The 24,339-nt window shown below is 41.5% G+C and overlaps 1 protein-coding gene across 2 annotated transcripts; it reads right to left on the bottom strand.

The window, feature by feature from the left end:
• Nucleotides 1-7,151: 7,151 nt before the first annotated feature.
• Nucleotides 7,152-17,102, bottom strand: LOC118565730 (lectin BRA-3-like). Of its 2 annotated transcripts, none has more exons than XM_036146615.1 (6): nucleotides 16,872-17,102; nucleotides 12,175-12,274; nucleotides 10,334-10,572; nucleotides 7,878-7,910; nucleotides 7,677-7,753; nucleotides 7,152-7,587 (listed from the first exon to the last, which is right to left on the bottom strand). In XM_036146615.1, the coding sequence occupies exons 1-6, from the start codon at nucleotides 16,960-16,962 to the stop codon at nucleotides 7,480-7,482; spliced, it is 648 nt and encodes a 215-aa protein (XP_036002508.1). In that variant the 5' UTR covers nucleotides 16,963-17,102; the 3' UTR covers nucleotides 7,152-7,479. The 2 variants fall into 2 exon arrangements, with proteins under 2 accessions (XP_036002508.1, XP_036002509.1); XM_036146616.1 differs by lacking the exon at nucleotides 16,872-17,102 and adding an exon at nucleotides 12,367-12,393.
• Nucleotides 17,103-24,339: the final 7,237 nt, after the last annotated feature.

Genomic DNA, 24,339 nt, shown 5'->3' with positions numbered 1-24,339 from the left:
ATCCTCCTGCTCCCTGGGTGTTACCCAGCGGGGCCTGAGATTCCCCCTCCCGGATTCTGCTGGCTCTTCTCGCACTCTGGTCAATCCATCTGTCACCCACTGCCGAGGAGGCTCGCTCTGGATCCCTCACCAGTAACATCTGCCGCCCTCTGCCACTAGCTGCCTAATCACCAACAGAGTAGGATCACAGAGTTCCCTCGGCGCTACTTCTCCCCGGTTAGGTCCGCCCAGCTTCGTGGTAAGCAGCGCAGCTTCTAGTAGTTCTTCTGGTTCACCTTTCAGTCACTTACTCTCCTTCTCTTTGCAGTCTCTCCAGCCGTGACGTTCTGACCCTGTCGAAGTTGCCTGTAGTCCTGTCCGTTATACCTGCCTGTTTCCTAATAAACATCTTAAAACTGTGCCTTGCTTCCCGATCGTATCTGCATGTGGACTCGTCATCTGAAAACCATGACAGAAGAAGGCTCTGGCCACCAAAGTCCAGCGGATACGTTCGGGCGGCAGCTAGCCGCACAGCAGGAACAGATGCAGTCGCTTGGGTTAGCTGTTAATTCGACACAGGAACAGCTTCAGAGATTAGCCGCTCAGTTTAGCCAGTTGACGGACGCAGTCACTTCCGCGATGACTCCGCCTGTCACTCAAGACCATAACACCCCGCCTCCCGCCGCTCAGAGTATTGAGAGTCATGTTCAGACTCCACCTCCTGAGAGCGCGTCACCTTGTCCAGAGAAATTCTCTGGTGACACCGGGGATTGCGGCGGGTTCTTATTTCAGTGCAAACTCGTGTTTAACCGTTTTCCCCAGACATTTGCCTCAGATCAAGTTAAAATATCTTATGTTTTACGACTTTTAACGGGTAGAGCTCTCAGATGGGCTGAGGCTCGTTTCCCTGATTGCCAGTCATTCAGGTGTTCCTTTCAGGAATTCGTTATTGAGTTCAAGACGTTTTTTTCAGCTGAGTTAGATTTGGCTCAACAGTCTCGTAATCTCATTTCTTTGAAACAGCGCGGCCGACGCGTATCTGACTTCTCTGTAGAGTTTCGCACATTTGCCGCTGCAGCAGGTTGGCAACCTAAGCCGTTAAAGGCAGTATTTTTTCAGGCTCTAGATGAGGCTTTAAAGGATGAGTTAGCCCGAGTTGAGGAACCTGAGGAGTTTGAGGATTTTGTGGCGTTAGCCATTAGGTTGGATTCCCGGTTACGCAGCCGGAACCGGGCTCGACCGGACCGTATCCTCCGGTCTCCCCCTGTATCAACATTTACCAATAGGGTACCCCGGCCAGTAGTTACTCCACCCCCAGAACCTATGCAGTTGGGGCAGGTTCACTTAACTAATGAAGAGCGTAAACAGCGCAACTCGGGCAACTTGTGCCTGTATTGTGGTGGCGAGGGTCATTTTTTAAGAGACTGTCCGGTTCGGCCAAAAGACCGGGTCCGCCGTTCGTAATGGGGAGAACGGCGGACAGTAACAAGACAATTCCCCAGGTAGCCATTAAGGCGCCGTCTCGCTCTCGTTTTTGTTTGCCAGTCACTTTAATTTTTGACCAGGACAGCTTTGACGTTTCGGCTCTAGTAGATTCGGGTTCTGATTTTAATCTTATCGACCAAGCCATAGTTGATCAGCTCTGTGTGCCCATCGAGTCTTTACCAGAACCTCTACAGGTTTCGTCTTTAGATGGACAGCAGTTAACCTTGATCACCCATCGGACTCGACCCCTAGTGGTAATAACCTCTGGTAACCACCGGGAACAACTCTCATTTTTTGTTTTTCCAGTGAAGCGTTCACCCGTGGTTCTAGGTTTAGCTTGGTTAACCCTCCACAATCCACAGCTAAATTGGGCCGAGTCCCGACTGGAGTCATGGTCCCCTGCCTGTCATTCCAGGTGTTTACAGTCCGCTCGTCCCGTTTCTGTCCCTCCGACCGCCTTGTCTGATTCAGAGGATGTTGTAGACCTCTCTCGCGTCCCGGAGGATTACCACGACTTACGAATGGTATTTAGTAAGACTCAGGCTTGTTCCCTTCCTCCTCATCGGCCTTATGATTGCGCCATTGATTTGTTGCCTGGGGCTCCACTACCTGTCAGTCGGCTTTACAGTATTTCGAGGTCAGAACGTCAAGCGCTCGAGAAATATATAGGGGAGTCTCTTGCTACAGGGTTGATCCGCCCTTCATCCTCCCCATTAGGCGCTGGTTTCTTTTTTGTCTGCAAGAAAGACGGGTCCCTTCGACCCTGTATCGACTATCGAGGGCTCAACCAGATGACTGTTAAAAACAAATACCCACTTCCGCTGTTATCTTCAGCTCTTGAACCAGTCCAGAATGCCACAGTCTTTACTAAACTCAATCTGCGCAACGCTTATCATCTGGTTAGGGTGAGACAGGGGGATGAGTGGAAGACGGCTTTTAAGACCCCACTAGGCCACTTCGAGTACCTAGTCATGCCTTTTGGTTTGTGCAATGCCCCGGCAGTATTTCAGGCACTGGTTAATGATGTCCTTCGGGATTTTTTGAACGTTTTTGTTTTCGTCTATCTGGACGACATCCTTATCTACTCTCGTGACTTAGAACAACACAAGCAACATGTCCGTCTTGTTCTCCAACGACTCTTAGAGAATCGTTTGTTCGTTAAGGCTGAGAAGAGGTCTGGTGATTTTCACCAGACCTCTGTTTCTTTTCTTGGTTTAGTTTTAGAAGGCGGACAAGTAAAGTCAGACCCGGAAAAGATAAAGGCAGTAATGGAGTAGGCTGTCCCTGAGTCGCGTAAACAGCTCCAACGGTTTTTGGGTTTTGCAAACTTTTATAGGCGCTTTGTCAGGAATTATAGCCAGATAGCCTCCCCATTACATGCTCTTACCTCCACCAAGGTCCCATACATCTGGAGTCCTGAGGCAGAGGAGGCCTTCAACAGACTCAAGTCCCGTTTCTCCCAGGCACCCATACTCGTTCACCCCGACCCAGCCAAACAGTTTGTCCTAGAGATAGATGCTTCTAATACCGGTGTGGGTGCGGTTTTGTCCCAACAGTCAGAGAATGACAACAAGTTACATCCGTGTGCGTTCTTATCCCGTCGTTTTTCCCCTGCTGAGCAGAACTACGATGTGGGCGATCGTGAGCTACTAGCTATAAAACTAGCTTTAGAAGAGTGGCGGGCACTGGCTAGAGGGATCCGAGCAGCCCATCATAATCTGGACTGATCATAAGAACCTCTCCTACCTGCAGTCAGCCCGTCGACTCAACTCCAGACAAGCCCGTTGGTCTTTGTTTTTCTCACGATTTAACCTCACCATCACCTACAGACCTGGCTCAAGAAATGCTAAACCTGATGCACTGTCTCGTCAATTTGCCCCTTCTGAACAAGAGAAGGAGCCGGAACACATTCTTCCCCCCCACATGTACTGTTGGAGCCCTGCATTGGGACCTGGAGGACAGGATCAACCAGGCCCAACTATTAGACCCGGACCCAGGTACAGGTCCGGCCGGACTTAAGTACGTTCCCCAGTCTGTTCGCCCTGAGGTTCTATGCTGGTGTCATGATGCTAAGTTTTCCGCCCATCCGGGCATTTATAGAACCCAGTCTCAGGTGTCCCGGCACTTCTGGTGGCCATCATGGACCAAGGATGTGAGAGAGTATGTTCTAGCCTGTCCCGTCTGCGCCCAGAATAAGTCCTCTACTCAGCCACCTTCCGGTTTGTTAAATCCTCTCCCCATCCCCAAACGTCCATGGTCCCACATCGCTATTGATTTCGTTACAGGCCTTCTGTTGTCCCAGGGTATGTCAACTATTTTGACAGTTGTGGACCGGTTCTCTAAGTCATGTCATCTCATCCCCATCCGTAAATTACCCAACGCCCTCCAGACGGCCCAGCTCCTCATAAAGCATGTTTTCAGACTCCACGGCATCCCAGTTGATATCCTCTCTGACCGGGGTCCTCAGTTCATCTCCCAGGTCTGGCGGCACTTTTGCTCTGCTCTGGGTGCCCGTTACACACTCACCTCCGGATACCATCCTCAGACCAATGGCCAGACTGAACGAATGAACCAACAACTAGAAACCACCCTCCGCTGCCTCACGTCATCTTCACCTTCGGACTGGAATAAGTTTTTGCCCTGGGTAGAATATGCCCTCAACTCTCACATGACTTCAGCTACCGGACGTTCACCCTTTGAAGTAGCCTTAGGATATCAACCTCCACTCCTACCCACGGATGAACTCAGGATTCCCTTCACCCCCGTCAACGATTACATTGCTCGCTGTCAAGACATCTGGAGAACCACCATCACTGCACTCACTCGCACCGCAGAGCGGAGCAAGAGGTTCGCCGACCAGCACCGCAGACCAGCTCCTCAATATCACCCTGGTCAGAAAGTTTGGTTATCTTCCAGAGACGTCTTATCCAACCCGTCCGCTAAGAAGCTTGCTCCCCGGTTCACTGGGCCCTATGAGATAGTCACAGTTATCAACCCGACCACCGTCCGTCTACGTTTGCCTCCTCACTCCCGAGTACACCCCACTTTCCATGTCTCCCAGATCAAGCCCGTTTTGAACAGCAACTTATGCCCTCCTTCCGGACCCCCTCCACCCGCCCAGGACAGTCAGAACCCTCGCGTCCTCAGGGTTGTGAACGCCCGTCGACGAGGTAGGGGTCACCAATACCTCGTCGATTGGGAGAGTCGCAGCTCTCGGGAACGCTCATGGGTCTCTGCAGCAGCTATTGCGGACAAGGATTTGATTTTAGACTTTTGGTCTACTCAGCCCAGCACCTCTTCGTCTGGGCCGCCAGGAGGCGGCCGTTGGGGGGGGGGGGGGTAGTGTCAGGGTTCTCTGTGTTGTTCTGCTCTAATTCTACTCCTCAGGTGTGCGTAGTTGGTTGAGGGGGCATGGCCCACACCTGCAGCTCGTTGCAGGCGGCTTCCTCTGGCTTCTTAAGCAGAGCGCTGACAGATGGAAGACGCCAGAGCCTTAACCAGTCGTGGTACGACGTGGCCTGTGACCCAACTCCTGAAAACCAGCTCATGAGTTTTTCGTCTTTGAATTTTGACTAATTTTGGATCTCCCTGTTTTTGTCACAGTTTTTGGTGCTTGGATGCACTCACCCGTCTTGACGTCTTGTCCGAAGAGACAGAGCTACAGAATCCTCCTGCTCAGATTTTGCTCTGGCACTCCCCTCATACTCCCTGGATGTTACCCAGCGGGGCCTGAGATTCCCCCTCCCGGATTCTGCTGGCTCTTCTCGCACTCTGGTCAATCCATCTGTCACCCACTGCCGAGGAGGCTCGCTCTACTAGGCGCCACTAGCCGCCTAATCACCAACAGAGTAGGATCACAGAGTTCCCTCGGCGCTACTTCTCCCCGGTTAGGTCCGCCCAGCTTCGTGGTAAGCAGCGCAGCTTCTAGTAGTTCTCCTGGTTCACCTTTCAGAGTCACTTACTCTCCTTCTCTTTGCAGTCTCTCCAGCCGTGACGTTCTGACCCTGTCGAAGTTGCCTGTAGTCCCGTCCGTTATACCTGCCTGTTTCCTAATAAACATCTTAAAACTGTGCCTTGCTTCCCGATCGTATCTGCATGTGGACTCGTCATCTGAAAACCATGACACTTTTCCAGTGTTTATTTGTGTATGTGGGAAAAAAAGACCAGAGCACCTGTTTTAAATGCTTAACAGACAAAAGCTACAGGAGCTACTTCCTCATATTAAGAAACAAAATCCTGGTCTAACAGCATTCCTAATTATTTAGTCCCTGAGTTATTTTGCAAGTTTCCTTCTTTAATGCTGCTAGGGTATCCAAATGAGTCTGTTTTACAACTTCAGGGCTTGGAATGTGGCTCCTGTACTGTGCATCTGTTTGGGTCATCTATTTATAGTGCTTATTTTCCTTTAAAAATCAGATTTTTATCAACTTTGATAATTTCGGTGTCACCAGCTGATCCAACTCTTGGATCAGATCTGGCAAGAGTCTGTTGGCTGAAAGTTAGATTTTAATCTTTCTGTGCATCTTTAATTTTAAAACATTTTATTACTTACACAAAAAAGATTTTTGAAAACCAAGAGAAAAAAGGTTGTGTGTCTATTTTTCACAGTTTAAAGAAATCATCACTGCAAAGATGGACACGAGTTGTCTCATCGTAAATAAACACTTAATTGTAGTGCTCAACCATGCAACCTTAACATGTGAAGGTTTATTGCTTTAAGGGACATATCGTGCTTTTTAATGCTTTCCTTTTCACATTTCACATTCAGTTGTGGTTTATATAAATTGGGACTACAATGCATTGGTTTGAATTCCTTGTTAATTTATCCCCCATGTTGCCACCCCTGCTCCGAGTTGCGTCTAGGAGCAACTAATTTTGGTGCTGTCTCTTTAAATCTAAATGAGACACTTCCCATTCCACCCCCTCCAGGTCATCGTTTCACTCCAACCTGTTCAGCCATTTTTGTAAAACCCAACAACTCAACATTTGCACTTATCCACTTGTAGCAAAAATGAAAATTATGGATTCTCAAAATTAGTTAACCGGGGTCTTTGACCTTGTTTAGCAGTTATGCAGCTAATAACGTGAAGTAGATGTTCACAAAATGTAACAGAATAGATAAAACTGACTGGTTTGACAAATAAAAATTACTCAGACAGAATTTAAAGATATCCATTCAGCACCTGGACGGACTACATTAAAATTTCCTACTCTCCTAAACACTACGAGTACAAATAAAAAATTATATAAGGTCTAAAAAAGTGGATTTTGCATGATATTTCCCCTTTAAAATGCTGAGAAGGATATTCAGTGCCTCCTATATGTTTTTAACATCTGCCTTTTTTCCTCTTAATGACAATGTGACAGAAGGGAAGAGGTGTTTTTTGATATTTTTGTTTGGCCCTAAAACTGTTGCATTTAAGAAATTAGCTTCTAATAATAATTCCACTACTCCTTTTAAATTTCTGGATCATTGGGTTTGCGCACAGAATTCCACATGCAGGTTTGGAAAGTACATTGGAACATAAAAAAAAAAAAAACATCTCTCGTATCCAATGACCTACAAGACAGCTGTGAGAAGATGCATTGAATACTAAACAGATGAGCAGCAGTTGCCATAAACATAGCTGGAAACAAATGATGCTGCTGAAACCCAAGATTGTTTAAAAAAACAAACAAACAAAATGCACTTTGTTGATCTGTTTAATATCGATCACATAGACAACACAATAGTTATTGAAAAAAAGAGCAAAACCACCTATAGAAATACATTCATATGTGTATGAATAGATTATATATATTGGTATATATTATTATTTAATTAATTAATTAATGTACACTACCTCAGTTTTAAAATATTTTAACAACAGGCTGGGCTTCCAGGAAGAAAGCATAAGACTACCATATGAATCATTGGTATATATGTGGTATAGAAGCAAAAGTGTATGAAGACATAATTTAAATTTTTTTTTACAGACTCTTTCAAAGGGTAGAAAACAACTATCCAAAATGGACTTATTGCACACTAATGATCCTGCTCTTCTTCTTGGATTTTCTTTCTTCTGGTGTAGCAGAACGAACCTTCAGAGAAGACTGTGGTTGCAAACCGTGATGTTTAAAGAACTGGAGGAGTAAGACAAAAGTTAAGAAAAAAGTTAATAGAAAAATACTCATTAACCAAAAAAAAAGCATGAAACCGAAGCTAGTCTCACCTCTGTCAAAACAGCATTTATCTTCGATTCTGAGAATACGTTCAGAGACTTCACCTGGATCTTCACACCAACAACATCTATTGACACAAACAGACCAGAGACTACAGTAAACAGCTCCAAAAGGTTTATAACTGATATGAGAACAAATAAATAAATAAAGGCATGAAAAGTACAAAGCAAAAATTTGAAGCATTTTCTTACTTGGTCCTTTGGTTGGAGGTCCTACAAGTTTCCCTAAATTGATGATTGTTGACATAAGGTACAAAATGTTTTAGAATGAAATTACATTTTTTGCACAGCAATTAGCAATAAACTAAAAAGTTCTCAATTAACAAAATAATTAAATGTAACTGGAAACAGCTGTTTTTTTGACAATTCAAAAGAGTTCTGGCTAAATTGCCTGATGTTCCTAAAATATTGCACTGGCCTCAAACTTTAGCTGGTAACGGCATGACCGTTGATGCTGGTTACCTTGGCAACGAGTCACGAAGAGAAATATTAAACAGTTCTCTCAGCCGTGTCTTGAGAAAAACATTCACAGTTTGCAATCAGAGATCCGTAAAACAAGACAAAGAACACCGTTTCTATCCACTAGGGGGAGATTTATTCAGCACAGACCCGACTACAGAGGTTAGGATGACCTAATAAAGCTGTAGATTTAAAAAAAAACTTTTGAATTAGAAAATATGTTTCTCAGGTGATACAATCTATTGTCATTTACTAATGAGGTTCCAGGCCTAAGTTGTGCTAGTTCTAGTGTCATAAGAGCAGCTAACAAAATGCTTGGAAACGTTGGCTAATGGATTTTTACATTTTAACCTGAAGACTCATTGTCTCTGAATGAGACACATTAACACCACGTATAATAACTAAGATGAAGTAAGGGAAAAAGCCAGATGAGGTAAATTATCAGAAATGAATGGACGACGCGGAGGTTGTTTCTGCGAAGTCCATTCATTTCTGATAATGTACACCTCGAAGGGAATTATCCCGATTATACCATGGTCAGTTATAAAAGGAATAAATATAAAATTAATTATTAATACTTTATTGTTTTTAACACTGTTAAAATCAAATGTTTTTCTCAAGAAACGTCTGAGAGAACTGTTTAATATTTCTCTTCGTGACGCGTTGCCAAGGGAACCAGCATCAATGGTCTTACTGTTACCAGCTAAGGTTTGAGCCAGCGAAAAAATTTAGAACCATCAGGCAATTTGGCCGAAATTTTTTATAGGTCTCCTACAACACTTTTTAACGGACACCCTAAAGCCAATCACAATCGAGTATTCACCCAGAACATGGTATAATAATTGAATAATTCATCTTGTATTTTAGCTCCCAAAAATGCAGAAGCTGTGACAGCATCAGAACAAAATGAGACCAGCATCACTCTGCAGTGGAATAAAGTCAGCAGCAACACCAGCTTTGTTCTCCAGTTCAATGGCACAGAGACAAACACCAGTACACCAGATGGAGATGGACCAGTGAACCATACAGTCTCATCTCTCTCTGCTGGAACTAAATACACATTCATGCTCTTCTCTGTGTTTGAGAACATCAGAAGCAGTGGAGTACAACTTAGCGCTGTCACCGGTAAGATGTTTAACGAAACACTTGTTTGGTTTTACCCGATACTACTATATATGGTTCATTTCAGACCATATTTTGAAAGAATTACTGAATGTTATACAAGGGTTATTATAAAACTCTCTAAGTACATTTAAGATGCCTACCTCCAAATGTATATTGCTTGGCATGGGCAGAATATAAGACTGTACAAATATTATTGGTTAAAACCAAACAGCTATAAGTTGTACTCCACTGCTTCTGATGTTCTCAAACACAGAAAAGAGCATGAACGTGTATTTAGTTCCAGCAGAGAGATATGTGACTGTATGGTACACTGGTCCATCTCCATCTGGTGCACTGATGTTTGTCTCTGTGCCATTAAACTGGAGAACAAAGCTGGTGTTGCTGCTGACTTTATTCCACTGCAGAGTGATGCTGGTCTCATTTTTTGCTGAAGAGCTAAATCCTTCTACACAGGTTGGAAATGGGATAAAAAGGACAAAGACAAAGATACGATAGAATCGAACATTTTTCTGCACACTGTTTTTGCACACTGATTTTCTCCTGCATTGTACATCTGATCATTGCTGCACTTTATATTGTAATGTTGCCTTATTCCACCTGTAATCTTACTACACTGTCGTAAGCTGTATGCAATGAAATTTCGCTTTGTATGCATCTGTACATACAAAATGACAATAAAGTTGTCTAAGCCTAAGTTTAAGTCTAAGTCTTATACAAAATAAAGTTAGTTAAAAATAACATATGGAATAAGGCAAAAGCTTTTTAATACAACATCAATCTGTGCTTCTTTCTGTTGTCTTTGAATTGTGATACAAACTGTGGCTTTCAAACATTTCTGTCAGTGGCTGTGTTCTTTAACGTCAGTTTATTTTACCTCAAATGTATGAGACATCATGAGGAGCAACTACTGACAGGGCAGCCAGCTGACTTAGTAAAAATTTACATAATGTGATGTGCTTAGACATTGGACCTGTTTAGTAGGGAAATCACTTCATTAGTTATCCCTTGTGTAAACTTAATGGGTTATTCATGGCTGGCAAAACAACATAAATAAGAAACATTACTTGGTTTGTAACAGATGAAGGGCATTTTCAGGCTGCAAACTTCATCCCACCATCTTCCAGAGTAAAATGATCCAGCAATACACTGATCACCTCTGTAATCATTGGGCTGACCATCTACCCAGTGTCGAAACAGAGAGGGGCTGCCATCAGACCACAGCCTTTCCCCATAGAGGCCAATCCAGACATTGCTGGCACCTATTAGGCGTCTGATCATTTCATTCTCGGTCTGATTTCGGATACTGGGAAGGAAAAAAAGTTATAAGCAACCATATTAAACTCATAATACAAGGAAAGAACCCTCAATTACATAAAATTGTTGATGTTTACGTCATCTTAGATGTTAAAAAAAGTCAAATCAACAAGAGGGATCATATTTCTCCAATTTTAGCTTCCCTTCATTGGCTTCCTGTTAAATCAAGAATAGAATTTAAAATTCTTCTTCTAACGTATAAAGCCCTTAATAATCAAGCTCCATCATATATCAGAGCTCTGATTACCCCGTATGTTCCTAACAGAGCACTTCGCTCTCAGACCGCAGGTCTGCTGGTGGTTCCTAGAGTCTCTAAAAGTAGAATGGGAGGCAGATCCTTTAGCTATCAGGCTCCTCTTCTGTGGAACCAACTCCCAGTTTTGGTCCGTGAGGCAGACACCCTGTCTACTTTTAAGACTAGGCTTAAAACTTTTCTTTTTGACAAAAAATATAACTAGTGACTCATGTTACTCTCAGCTACCTTTATAGTTTTACTGCTATAGGCTTAGGTTACTGGAGTATATCAGGATCTAATTTTCTCACTATATTGAGTTCTACTGTTCTTCAATTATGCATTATGTGTTGTCATTTCTGCTTTAACTTTCTGTTCTCTCTCTTTTCTCTTCATAGTAGGTACACCTGGTCTGGCGTTCTGTTAACTGTGACATCATCCAGAGAAGACGGCTCACCCGCTACTACCATCTAATGTAGAACAGATTACTAGATCAATGTGTGCTTCTGTGCTTTTTTGTTTCTCTTGTTGTGTCTCTGTTCTGTCTTCTGTAACCCCAGTCGGTCGAGGCAGATGACCGTTCATACTGAGCCCGGTTCTGCCGGAGGTTTTTTTTCCCCGTTAATGGGTGGTTTTTCTTCCCACTGTCGCTTTCATGCTTGCTCAGTATGAGGGATTGCAGCAAAGCCATGTACAATGCAGATGATTCTTCCTGTGGCTCTACGGTTCCCCAGGAGTGAATGCTGCTTGTCGGGACTTTGATGCAATCAACTGGTTTCCTTATATAGGAAATTTTTGACCAATCTGTATAATCTGACCCAATCTGTATAATATGATTGAACTTGACTTTGTAAAGTGCCTTGAGATGACATGTTTCATGATTTGGCGCTATATAAATAAAATTGAATTGAATTGAATTGAAATTATGTAAAAAAGAATGTTGAGAAAAAAGTTAGCCACAATATCACAGCAATTTAGTAGTATGGTCACAGCAAAACAGATTTATATATTTGTTTTTGTTACGGGCTTTTTGTTTGACTTATTTAACTCAGAAGTGTAATCAGCCAGATAAAGGGAAGCAGAGTATGAAAAAACACAAGAGATATCAGAAATACAGGAATACAACAGGAGTAATAGGAAGTAAATGCAACATAGTTAAGAAAAATAAATGCACTGCATTCAGCATTAAAGCGAAGCAGGAAGGAGGGATCACAAAAAGAAAGTAAATATGAAGAGATAATAAACATACTGAAAGCACAAAACCGAAGTCTAAAGTTTTATCCAAGTAGAATTTCTGAACAACAAACCACCTCTATGAAAAATTTTAAGCAATAACACATTATATAATCTTGTTATTACCTGGCCAGATCAACATAATGGGCCCTGCAGAATATCTGAGCATCTTTCCAGTTTAGTGAAATGCTACTGAGAACATAGAATGGTGATCCACCTACTATACCTGTAAATACATAGACAAAATATAAATACAACTAAAAGGAAATAATCTAATTTCATACTTAAAGTCTTTACTTAGGTTATACAATAACTTACCATTATAGCACACAAACCGCATCTCAAACGTGCACTGAGAGTCATCCCATCTGCCAATAGTGTCATCACTGGATCCATACATTCTAGTACAGTGCTGCTTTCCATATTGATCATCAGGCTGGTTACTATGCCAGTTCCTATAGGTGTATTCTCCAGGACCATAGAAGCTGCTGTCACTTAGGGACCATTTCCAGCTGTTAATACTGTCCTCATAGAGACCTATCCAAGCCCCGTCTAAATAAAAACATGGTAATTATATAAAAATAAACTGTAATGAAACATGCTGGTGAAGATTCTAAGCCATCCAGGTCATGGTCATTCCAAAAAAAGTAAAAAACAAAGCAACTGGACTTGTTATGCGTAGTATAAGACGTTTCGCTTCCTCTCCAGGAAGCTTTCTCAATTCAAAAAGTCTGGAGTAATGTGGAGTAATTGCCACATTACTTGTAATGGCTTAGATAACATGCAAATGTTATCTAAGCCATTACAAGGCCTTTGTTTGGCAATGGTATAAACCTTGTTAAGCGAAACGTCTTCTACTACGCATAACAAGTCCAGTTGCTTTGTTTTTTACTTTTTTTGGAATGTAATGAAACATGTTTATGGTAACATTAGACTTCCCCTAATAATGAAATAAGTGTTATCTACCCTATTGCAAATTAAAAACCCACCTCTATAGTCTGAGTTGGTCCTGAGAAAAGCAATAACATCATCTTGGTTTTCAATGGTGGCCAGATCAGTGTAGTCACGTCTGCAGACGCTCTGAGCATCTTTCCATGTCAGCGGAGAGTTCACAAAGTAGTACTGACAGCTTTGGGCAACACTGAGCAGCATCTCTGAAATAAAACCCATTCAGCTTTTACAGTGTCATACTACAGGCACTACATTCACCTTTGTAATTTGTTCCTTTCTCCAACTGTCCCTTCTGCTGAAAATGTCAGAAAAATGTGATGAAAAGGCATTTGACAAGCTGAGTTATTCTAGCATAATAAGAACTGCAGAGTTGTGTTTTGTTCAGAATTGGAGTCGCTCCCAATGTTCGCAATTGCCTCCTCGGGAAATCTTGACACCAAAATTAGCCCGGAACAGAATAAACAAAACTGGTTCATCCTTAGTTACAAATTCCAGATTTACTGAAATTACTACGTTCATCTTTCAAAAGGTTATATGCAGATATAGACAATGTCCAACCATCAAGTTAGGAAGGACTTCTATCTCCCAGAGTGGAACATGATTTGCTGCATAAATTGTGTATATTATCTGCAGAAAAAAATCTAAAAATCATGTTTGGATGAAGTTGTTAAAAAGATGTCAGTATCCGCACTAAAACAAGTCTCTTACCAGCACTTCCTAAAAAAAGCCGTTCAGTGAGTTAGAACCCACTGCCTCACAGAAAAAGCCAGATCCATACTTTAATTTATTGTGACAATTTAAATGTTTTTCCATAATGATAATAGTTATATTTTGAAAAACAAGGTGGAAGGTAGTAAAAAAGAAAAAAGAAAAAAAGAGAACACCACTTTGTTGTTTTTTTTGCAACAGGAGGGTCTGGTGCACTTCACAAAATAGATAACATAACATACTTTGCCTTTTTTCTTAGTTTTCCCTTGTACATAAATATTACGTTTATAAGCAAAAAACAAACAAACAAACAAAACAAAACAAAACAAAAAACCCCACAAGAAGTCAGAAAAAGAAAACAAAAGACACAAACCTGTGATCCCAAAGAAGATCAGCCTGTAATACATGTGTGAATGCTCGAGACAAAATAAAATATCTCTGAGAATATCTCCTAAATTCAAACAATGTGAATGTATTTAACAAGTAGACAAGCCATTGATAAGCATCAAAGCTGCATGGAACACCTTTAGAAAGCTTCGGTGCTTTTAAAGTATCACAGATGGGTGTGGCTTTTGAAGAATAACTGACGGTGTGTTGTGGAAAATTTTATTGATGTATGTAACTCGGATCATATCTTATCTGCATGCACCTGCATAACTTTCACGTGTGAAAGAAGCTCCCATGCTTACAGATTTACTACTGTGTTTCCACATTAAGGACACAGAGAGGAATTGAGTTAGATAGGAACAGGATCGTACCAGTGGCTGCACTCCTCTAAGATTACTCCCACTTTCTATGTGAACCCCGAATGTATAAACGTTTAGCGTGTTCTTTTTCTCTCGCTCTGTTTCCTGACTGCGTTGGGGGACATAGACATTCAAACGCTCATGCCTTTGAATTAAATAACTTACAAAGACAAAGATGCATCTTTTCTTTTCACATGATTAAAAATTTGTTGTGTGCTCACTTAATTGATAATTATTAATATCCACTACAATTTGCCATTGTCGGCAGGATCCGGCGCACCAGGAGGACTGCGTGGTGAGGCCTGAAGACTTCAGTCCACCTACGTTGACAAAAAGGGGAGTCCTGTAACCCGCCCGCAGCTCCTGGCCAATTAGATCTGAATCCAAAAAAACTCGGTGATGATTCCTGGGTGAGATACTACTCTAAACCATTTTATTGCACATTAACCATCATCTCATAATACTTAGCTAATTTCGCAGAGTTGGTGGAGTGGGAAAATCAGCGCGAGGGCCTCATCCTGTCAGGAGAACAGGGCCGGTCTATTGGCGAAAATAGGACCCGGTCTATTGGTAACAATAGGACCAAGCGAAACAAAGGGTTTTGCAGGTGGTTTTAGCATTTCTACGCCTCATAAAGGAGAAAGCAAGGATGGGCAGACGTGCCGCGTGTAGAGAAAAAGGTTCAGGAACCTCAAAGGCCTCGGGGGTGCCTCCAGACTCTACAATATATACAATTACGAGAGGGGAAGGTGGAGATAATTGTGTTTAATGTGCTTTAATTTGGGAAGATAACTTTGTTTTACAGGAGGGGGAACTTTGAGTATAAATCAGTTTAATAAGGTGAAAAAGCTGATGGATGGAGACCGGGAGAAAAATAAAAATAAGAAAAAGATTAAATAAAAGATTTAGATCTGAGGGAAAGATAAATAAAGCCTTGCAATGAATTTCTGAACTGAAACAGAGGGCAGGGGAAAATATTTATCTGGGGACATGGTTAACAGGCGAGACAATGCTGGTCCATCCATTTTCCAACACGCTTATCCCTGTAGGAGTCGCAAGGGGTGCTGGTGCCTATCTCCAGCTCTCAATGGGCGAGAGGCGGGTACACCCTGGACAGGGCAACACAAAGGCAAACAACCAACAACCAATCTGTGCTTCTTTCTGTTGTCTTTGAATTGTGATACAAACTGTGGCTTTCAAACATTTCTGTCAGTGGCTGTGTTCTTTAACGTCAGTTTATTTTACCTCAAATGTATGAGACATCATGAGGAGCAACTACTGACAGGGCAGCAAGCTGACTTTGTAAAAATTTACATAATGTGATGTGCTTAGACATTGCACCTGTTTAGTAGGGAAATCACTTCATTAGTTATCCCTTGTGTAAACTTAATGGGTTATTCATGGCTGGCAAAACAACATAAATAAGATACATTACTTGGTTTGTAACAGACGAATGGCAGTTCCAGGCTGCAAACTTCATCCCACCATCTTCCAGAGTAAAATGATCCAGCAATACACTGATCACCAGTGGGATCATTGGGCTGACCATCTACCCAGTGTCGAAACAGAGAGGGGCTGCCATCAGACCACAGCTTTTCCCTATAGAGGCCAATCCAGACATTGCTGGCACCTATTATGCGTCTGATTATCTCATTCTCGGCCTGATTTCGGATACTGGGAAGGAAAAAAAGTTAAAAGCAATCATATTAAACTCATAATACAAGGAAAGAACCCTCAATTACATAAAATTGTTGATGTTTACGTCATCTTAGATGTTAAAAAAAGTCAAATTATGTAAAAAAGAATGTTGAGAAAAAAGTTAGCCACAATATCACAGCAATTTAGTAGTATGGTCACAGCAAAACAGATTTATATATTTGTTTTTGTTACGGGCTTCTTGTTTGACTTATTTAACTCAGAAGTGTAATCAGCCAGATAAAGGGAAGTAGAGTATGAAAAAACACAAGAGATATCAGAAATACAGGAATACAACAGGAGTAATAGGACGTAAATGCAACATAGTTAAGAAAAATAAATGCACTGCATTCAGCATTAAAGCGAAGCAGGAAGGAGGGATCACAAAAAGAAAGTAACTATGAAGAGATAATAAACATACTGAAAGCACAAAACCGAAGTCTAAAGTTTTATCCAAGTAGAATTTCTGAACAACAAACCACCTCTATGAAAAATTTTAAGCAATAACACATTATATAATCTTGTTATTACCTGGCCAGATCAACATAATGGGTCCTGCAGAATATCTGAGCATCATTCCAGTTTAGTGAAATGCTACTGACAACATAGGATGGTGATCCACCTACTGTACCTGTAAATACATAGACAAAATATAAATACCACTAAAAGGAAATAATCTAATTTCATACTTAAAGTCTTTACTTAGGTTATACAATAACTTACCATTATAGCACACAAACTGTGTTATGACGTCGTCGCACCGAGAGTCATCCCATGTGCCACTAGGGTACATGTTATTGCTGTTTCCATACATTCTAGTACAGTGCTGCTGTCCATATTGATCATTGGGCTCGCCATCTTGCCAGTTTCTATAGGTGTATTCTCCAGGACCATAGAAGCTGCTGTCACTTAGGGACCATTTCCAGCTGTTAATACTGTCATCATAGAGACCTATCCAAGCCCCGCCTAAATAAAAACATGGTAATTATATAAAAATAAACTGTAATGAAACATGCTGGTGAAGATTCTAAGTCATCCAGGTCATGGCCATTCCAAAAAAAGTAAAAAACAAAGCAACTGGACTTGTTATGCGTAGTATAAGACGTTTCGCTTCCTCTCCAGGAAGCTTTCTCAATTCAAAAAGTCTGGAGTAATGTGGAGTAATTGCCACATTACTTGTAATGGCTTAGATAACATGCAAGTGTTATCTAAGCCATTACAAGGCCTTTGTTTGGCAATGGTATACACCTTGTTAAGCGAAACGTCTTCTACTAAGCATAACAAGTCCAGTTGCTTTGTTTTTTACTTTTTTTGGAATGTAATGAAACATGTTTATGGTAACATTAGACTTCCCCTAATAATGAAATAAGTGTTATCTACCCTACTGCAAATTAAAAACCCACCTCTATAGTCTGAGTTGGTCCTGAGAAAAGCAATAACATCATCTTGGTTTTCAATGGTGGCCAGATCAGTGTAGTCACGTCTGCAGACGCTCTGAGCATCTTTCCATGTCAGCCGAGAGTTCACAAAGTAGTACTGACGGCTTTGGGCACAGGCAACACTGAGCAGCATCCCTGAAATAAAACCCATTCAGCTTTTACAGCATCATACTACAGGTACTACATTCACCTTTGTCATTTGTTCCTTTCTCCAACTGTCCCTTCTGCTGAAAATGTCAGCAAAATGTGATGAAAAAGCATTTGACAAGCTGAGTTATTCTAGCATAATAAGAACTGCAGAGTTGTGTTTTGTTCAGAATTGGAGTCACTCCCAATGTTGGCAATTGCCTCCTCGGGAAATCTTGACACCAAAATCAGCCCGGAACAGAATAAACAAAACTGGTTCATCCTTAGTTACAAATTCCAGATTTACTGAAATTACTACGTTCATCTTTCAAAAGGTTATATGCAGATATAAACAATGTCCAACCATCAAGTTAGGAAGGACTTCTATCTCCCAGAGTGGAACATGATTTGCTGCATAAATTGTGTATATTATCTGCAGAAAAAAATCTAAAAATCATGTTTGGATGAAGTTGTTAAAAAGATGTCAGTATCCGCACTAAAACAAGTCTCTTATACCAGCACTTCCTAAAAAAAGCCGTTCAGTGAGTTAGAACCCACTGCCTCACAGAAAAAGCCAGATCCATACTTTAATTTATTGTGACAATTTAAATGTTTTTCCATAATGATAATAGTTATATTTTGAAAAACAAGGTGGAAGCTAGTAAAAAAGAAAAGAAAAAAAGAGAACACCACTTTGTTGTTTTTTTTGCAACAGGAGGGTCTGGTGCACTTCACAAAATAGATAACATAACATACTTTGCCTTTTTTCTTAGTTTTCCCTTGTACATAAATATTACGTTTATAAGCAAAAAACAAACAAACAAACAAACAAAACAAAACAAAAAACCCCACAAGAAGTCAGAAAAAGAAAACAAAAGACACAAACCTGTGATCCCAAAGAGGATCAGCCTGTAATCCATGTGTGAATGCTCGAGACAAAATAAAATATCCCTGAGAATATCTTCTAAATTCAAACAATGTGAATGTATTTAACAAGTAGACAAGCCATTGATAAGCATCAAAGCTGCATGGAACACCTTTGGAAAGCTTCGGTGCTTTTAAAGTATCACAGATGGGTGTGGCTTTTGAAGAATAACTGACGGTGTGTTGTGGAAAATTTTATTGATGTATGTAACTCGGATCATATCTTATCTGCATGCACCTGCATAACTTTCACGTGTGAAATAAGCTCCCATGCTTACAGATTTACTGTTGTGTTTCCACATTAAGGACACAGAGAAGAGTTATTTTAGATAGGAACTGGATCGTACCAGTGGCTGCACTCCTCTAAGATTACTCCCACTTTCTATGTGAACCCCGAATGTATAAACGTTTAGCGTGTTCTTTTTCTCGTTGCTCTGTGTCCTGACTGCGTTGGGGGACAGAGACATTCAGACGCTCATGCCTTTGAATTAAATAACTTACAAAGACAAAGATGCATCTTTTCTTTTGACTTGATTAAAAATTAGTTGTCCATCCATCCATGTGTGCTCACTTAATTGATAATTATTAATATCCACTACAATTTGCCATTGTCGGCAGGATCCGGCGCACCAGGAGGACTGTGTGGTGAGGCCTGAAGACTTCAGTCCACCTACGTTGACAAAAAGGGAGTCCTGTAACCCGCCCGCAGCTCCTGGTCAATTAGATCTAAATCCAAAAAAACTCGGTGACGATTCCTGGGTGAGACACTACTCTAAACCATTTTATTGCACATTAACCATCATTTCCTAGTACTTAGTTAATTTCGCAGAGTTGGTGGAGTGGGAAAATCAGCGCGAGGGCCTGACCCTGTCAGGAGAACAGGGCCGGTCTATTGGCGAAAATAGGACCCGGCCTATTTGTAACAATAGGACCAAGCGAAACAAAGGGTTTTGTGGGTGGTTTTAGCATTTCTAGGCTTCATAAAGGAGAAAGCAAGGATGGGCAGACGTGCCGCCTGTAGAGAAAAAGGTTCAGGAACCTCAAAGGCCTCGGGGGTGCCTCCAGACTCTACAATATATACAATCATGAGAGGGAAAGGTGGAGATAATTGTGTTTAATGTGCTTTAATTTGGGAAGATAACTTTGTTTTCCACGAGGGGAAACTTTGAGTATAAATCAGTTTAATAAGGAGAAAAAGCTTTTGGATGGAGACCGGGAGAAAAATAAAAATAAGAAAAAGATTAAATAAAAGATTTAGATCTGAGGGAAAGATAAATAAAGCCTTGCAATGAATTTCTGAACTGAAACAGAGGGCAGGGGAAAATATTTATCTGGGGACATGGTTAACAGGCGAGACAATGCTGGTCCATCCATTTTCCAACACGCTTATCCCTGTAGGAGTCGCAAGGGGTGCTGGTGCCTATCTCCAGTTCTCAATGGGCAAGAGGCGGGTACACCCTGGACAGGGCAACACAAAGGCAAACAACCATTCTAACACACCAAAGGAGAATTTAGAGAGGCTAATTAACCTAACAGTTATGTTTTTGGACTGTGGGAGGAAGCCAGAGTACCTGGAGAGAACCCACGCATGCACAGGGAGAACATGCAAACTCCATGCAGAAAGGCCCAGGGTCAGAGTCAACCCACTCTACAGCATGCGAACCGAGGCAAGGCTGGAGACCGAGGTGAGCTCAGCAAGCAGGGAGGCCCCCGCGGAGCAGCAGGTGGATAACTCTGGGAGGACCCATTCACTCCCAAGAGAGAGCAGCCACAAGAGTAATTTCAAAGCCAGAACTGGACTGAACTCTCCTTTTATTTGCACCTCTTTAGTTTTCACATGACAAAGAAATGGGAAATAGCGAGTAAACAAAGGAAGGACAGATTCATCAATTTCCCATGCCAGAGGTGGCCTGAGCAAATGAACCCCAGCTGGTGTTTAGACCAAGGACTGCAACTGACACCCAGGCCAGCGCAGCCCTCCTGTTTGCTGCAAAAATTTAAACTTTGTATGGAGACTACACTTTACAGATGCCCATTATCTTATTTTACCTGTAGTTCTGGAAACCACAGCAAAATGGAGCCATGTTTATATATATTTTTTTCCTTATATATAGAATTTAAAATTCTTCTTCTAACGTATAAAGCCCTTAATAATCATATCCATCATATATCAGAGCTCTGATTACCCCGTATGTTCCTAACAGAGCCCTTCGCTCTCAGACTGCATGTCTGCTGGTGGTTCCTAGAGTCTCTAAAAGTAGAATGGGAGGCAGATCCTTTAGCTATTAGGCTTATTTTTCTCACTCTGCTGAGTTCTCCTACTGTTCTCCAGTTTGCATTGTTTGTTGTTATTTCATCTTTTAACTTTTGTTCTCTGTCATTTTTTGTCTTCATAGTAGGTCCACCTGGTCTGACGTTCTGTTAACTGTGACATCATCCAGAGAAGACAGATCACCTGCTATTACCATCTAACGTAGAACAGATTACTGGATCAATGTGTGCTGCTCTGTCTTCTGTAACCCCAGTCGGTCGAGGCAGATGACCGTTTATATTGAGCCTGGTTCTGCTGGAGGTTTTTCCTTCTCGCTAATGGGTGGTTTTTCTTTCCACTGTCGCTTCATGCTTGCTTAGTATGAGGGATTGCAGCAAAGCCATGGACAATGCAGACGACTCTCCCTGTGGCTCTACGCTTCTCCAGGAGTGAATGCTGCTTGTCGGGACTTTGAAGCAATCAACTGCTTTCCTTATAAAGGAAATTTTTGACTAATCTGTATAATATGATTGATTTTGACTTTGTAAAGTGCCTCGAGATGACATGTTTCATTAATTGGCGCTATATAAATAAAATTGAATTGAATTGAATTATATCTGTCCTGATTTATCCCAACTGTTTCCAATAAACCTCAAATGAATAAATTCACAACTCAGAGAAAAGGCTAACCAGTGTCAAAGAAAACTCAAGGTACAAGAAATTTGGGAGAATCTTTAACTTTGTACTCCTCTAGAACTATTTTTTTTTACATGTTGGTACTGTCAATGCTAACCTTATCGACAGCCAGCTCTTTTAATAGGAATCACACAGGCCATCTGACAGACAGATCTTTGAAATGCGTCTTTTTTCCAAACCTTGAATAAATACCAGTTTCGATCAAATCTAGATTAGTGTACCCAGGGACTTTAAGTGTTTTGCTTTCTTTGACATTGTGTGGTTTGTAGCAGAGAATCATATTTATATTCTGAGCAGAGGGCATTTGTGACACAAAGCAAAAATAAAGCGGAATGCTCCCGCTTGTAGTTGCAGGCATGTTTACACAAGAAAATAATTAGTGTTATTGCTTTGTGAAGGTGATGCGCATGAAAAAATTGTCTAATAATGCAGTGCAATCTGTATAGATGAAATGTTGACTGAAATCCAGATACAAATTTAAAACATAAAGCACAGAAATTGTTCTGTTTGAGACAAACTAAAGTCACATGACTAATAGAGATTTTTATCACCCTGTCAGCTTTCAACCTTTTTGTCATGACACAGGCCGGATTAAGACAATGTTTACTTTTTATAAATCTCAGAGTTCAGGTATGGATCTTCAGGTTTTGTTGGATTAAACAGAGAAATAGCTTTTAGTAATGCTAATCATGTGAATTTGCTAATTTAAAATGCTAAATTTACGCATAATCTTGTTTTTATTTAAAATCTTGCCCTACAGCAACTCCTCTCTCACACACTTGCTGTGTGACGTCGTCTTTCTGTATAAGCAGAGACTGCTCACTACAGGAGGGTTAGAGGACAGCATTTTATGAGATTATATCTTCTTGTTGGTGCATCTAAAATTCCAGGTTTACAGAGCAAGACTAAGGAGAGACAGACAGGCTCTGTTTGCCATAGTCGACGTGCTTGAAAGAAGTTCGACTGGACAGCCTGTGTGGTTTTACAGCAGCTTGTGTTTTTTTCTCATATCTCTGCGACGCTGCAGGGGAAATTTGTCCAGATGCAAATTTAAAGGAACACCAGATGAACACTAACCCTGTCATTATTATATATGTTTTGCATCGAACAACTGCAGGTCATTCTTCGTAAACATGCATTAGCAAACCATAATTTCCATCAGCACAATCTCCTAGTAAAGATGAAGGAGATTGTACCAGTACCAGTGATACCTGCAAGCAGTGATACCTGCAAGCAGTGATACCTGCAAGCACGTTCTGGTTCTCAAGAGGTGCCAAGATATTGCTACAAGTGGCAGCAGATAGAGGGATAAAAGGAGGGGACCAAGAATAGATCCCTGTGGCAGAAGAGCACTTCAGGAAGATGCGTTATCAATCATAACAGTGAAATATTTGTCTATCAGATAGGATCTAAACCATTTAAGCTCTGAACCGTGCTACAAACATAGTGGTAAACTATGTTTGTAGCACTTTGGAGCAGTTGGTAGCATTGTTACCTTGGTAAATGGTAAATGGCTTGTACTTGTACAGCGCTTTTTAACTAGTCTCGATGACCTCCAAAGCGCTTTACACTGCAGTTTTAGTCATTCACCCATTCACACACACATTCACACCCTGACGGTGGTGAGCTATGTTAGTAGCTACAGCTGCCCTGGGGCAGACTGACAGAGGCGAGGCTGCAATACAACGGCGCCACCGGGCCCTCTGACAACTGCCAGCAGGCAATACGGGTAAAGTGTCTTGCCCAAAGACACAACGCCGGAGACGGTCAGAGCGGGGGGTCGAACCTTGCAACAAAAAGTCCCTGGGTATGAAATTGCCTTTGAGTAGTTCTGCATGGAGTTTGTAAGTTTTGCCTGTGCATACGTGGGTTTTCACAGGACACTTTTATTTAATATCACGGTCCAAAAATAAAACTGTTGGGTTGATTGGTCTCTCTAAATTGCCCTCAAGGTGGGGGGTGTCCTTACATGCTTTCTCCCAAATACTGCGGGGGCCCCCACACTGAACAGGCGGGTGTGGAAAATGGATGGATAGATTATTTAGCAAGTCTCATCATAAGCAGACTACAGGTCAGGAGTTTGTAGTCTAACACTGTTTAAGTGATTTTTTGTCTGTCATTTTCGGTTCCAGGAAGTCAAAAACTAATTCAAATATCCACACAGACAAATGCTTCATTACAAGTTAAAGTTGGGAACAGTTCCAGGACTAAAACGGAGGCCCAGTAGAGATGAATGAAGGACTTTGTGTTTCAGAAAAGCAATAATTGTCAGAAGCAGTCAGGCAGGATAAAAAGTTTGTTTAATTAACATACTTTTTCCATAAAGTCAGCCTTGTTTTTTTTTTTTTTTTTTTTTTTTTTTTGCTGCAGCTCACATTGATCTGTTATGCAAACTTCAAATGTTCATTGCAGAAATAGTTCAGTATGAGCCCAGCAGTTGTAAATTGATTATTGCAGAAAATGGGATTCTCAGCCTGGTGGCATCCACACAAAAGGTGAGGATTAAAAGCGATGTGGCAACGACAAGCTAAAACATTTTACCAGTGACCACTGAAAGCTCTGCTCCGCGGCTGCTGCTGCACAGAGAAGAGCAATGCTTCCAGCATGGAAAATCAGCTTTTTGAGTAAGAAAAACAGAATCCACAATTATCATCAATAATTCAATCTTTTCTTTTTCAACTCTGTAGCTTCCGCGCCTCTATTGTTGAGGCGGCTAGTCGGAGCTGTGGCCACAAGGTTGTCGATGCATGTCGAA

The sequence above is a fragment of the Fundulus heteroclitus genome, chromosome 14, assembly GCF_011125445.2.
Source record: "Fundulus heteroclitus isolate FHET01 chromosome 14, MU-UCD_Fhet_4.1, whole genome shotgun sequence".
NCBI lineage: Eukaryota > Metazoa > Chordata > Actinopteri > Cyprinodontiformes > Fundulidae > Fundulus > Fundulus heteroclitus.
This window is presented reverse-complemented; position numbering and strand designations above follow the sequence as displayed.

Bases quoted from the DNA above. Each gene is read 5' to 3' on its own strand.
- LOC118565730 (XM_036146615.1), bottom strand. From the start codon at position 16,962: ATGTATGGAAACAGCAATAACATGTACCCTAGTGGCACATGGGATGAC. The intron at 7,911-10,333 runs GTAATGTTTCTT...TCATCAATTTAG, and splicing joins CTTCATCTGTTACAAACCAA to GGAAACTTGTAGGACCTCCA. The intron at 7,588-7,676 runs GTGAGACTAGCT...TTACTCCTCCAG, and splicing joins TAAATGCTGTTTTGACAGAG to TTCTTTAAACATCACGGTTT.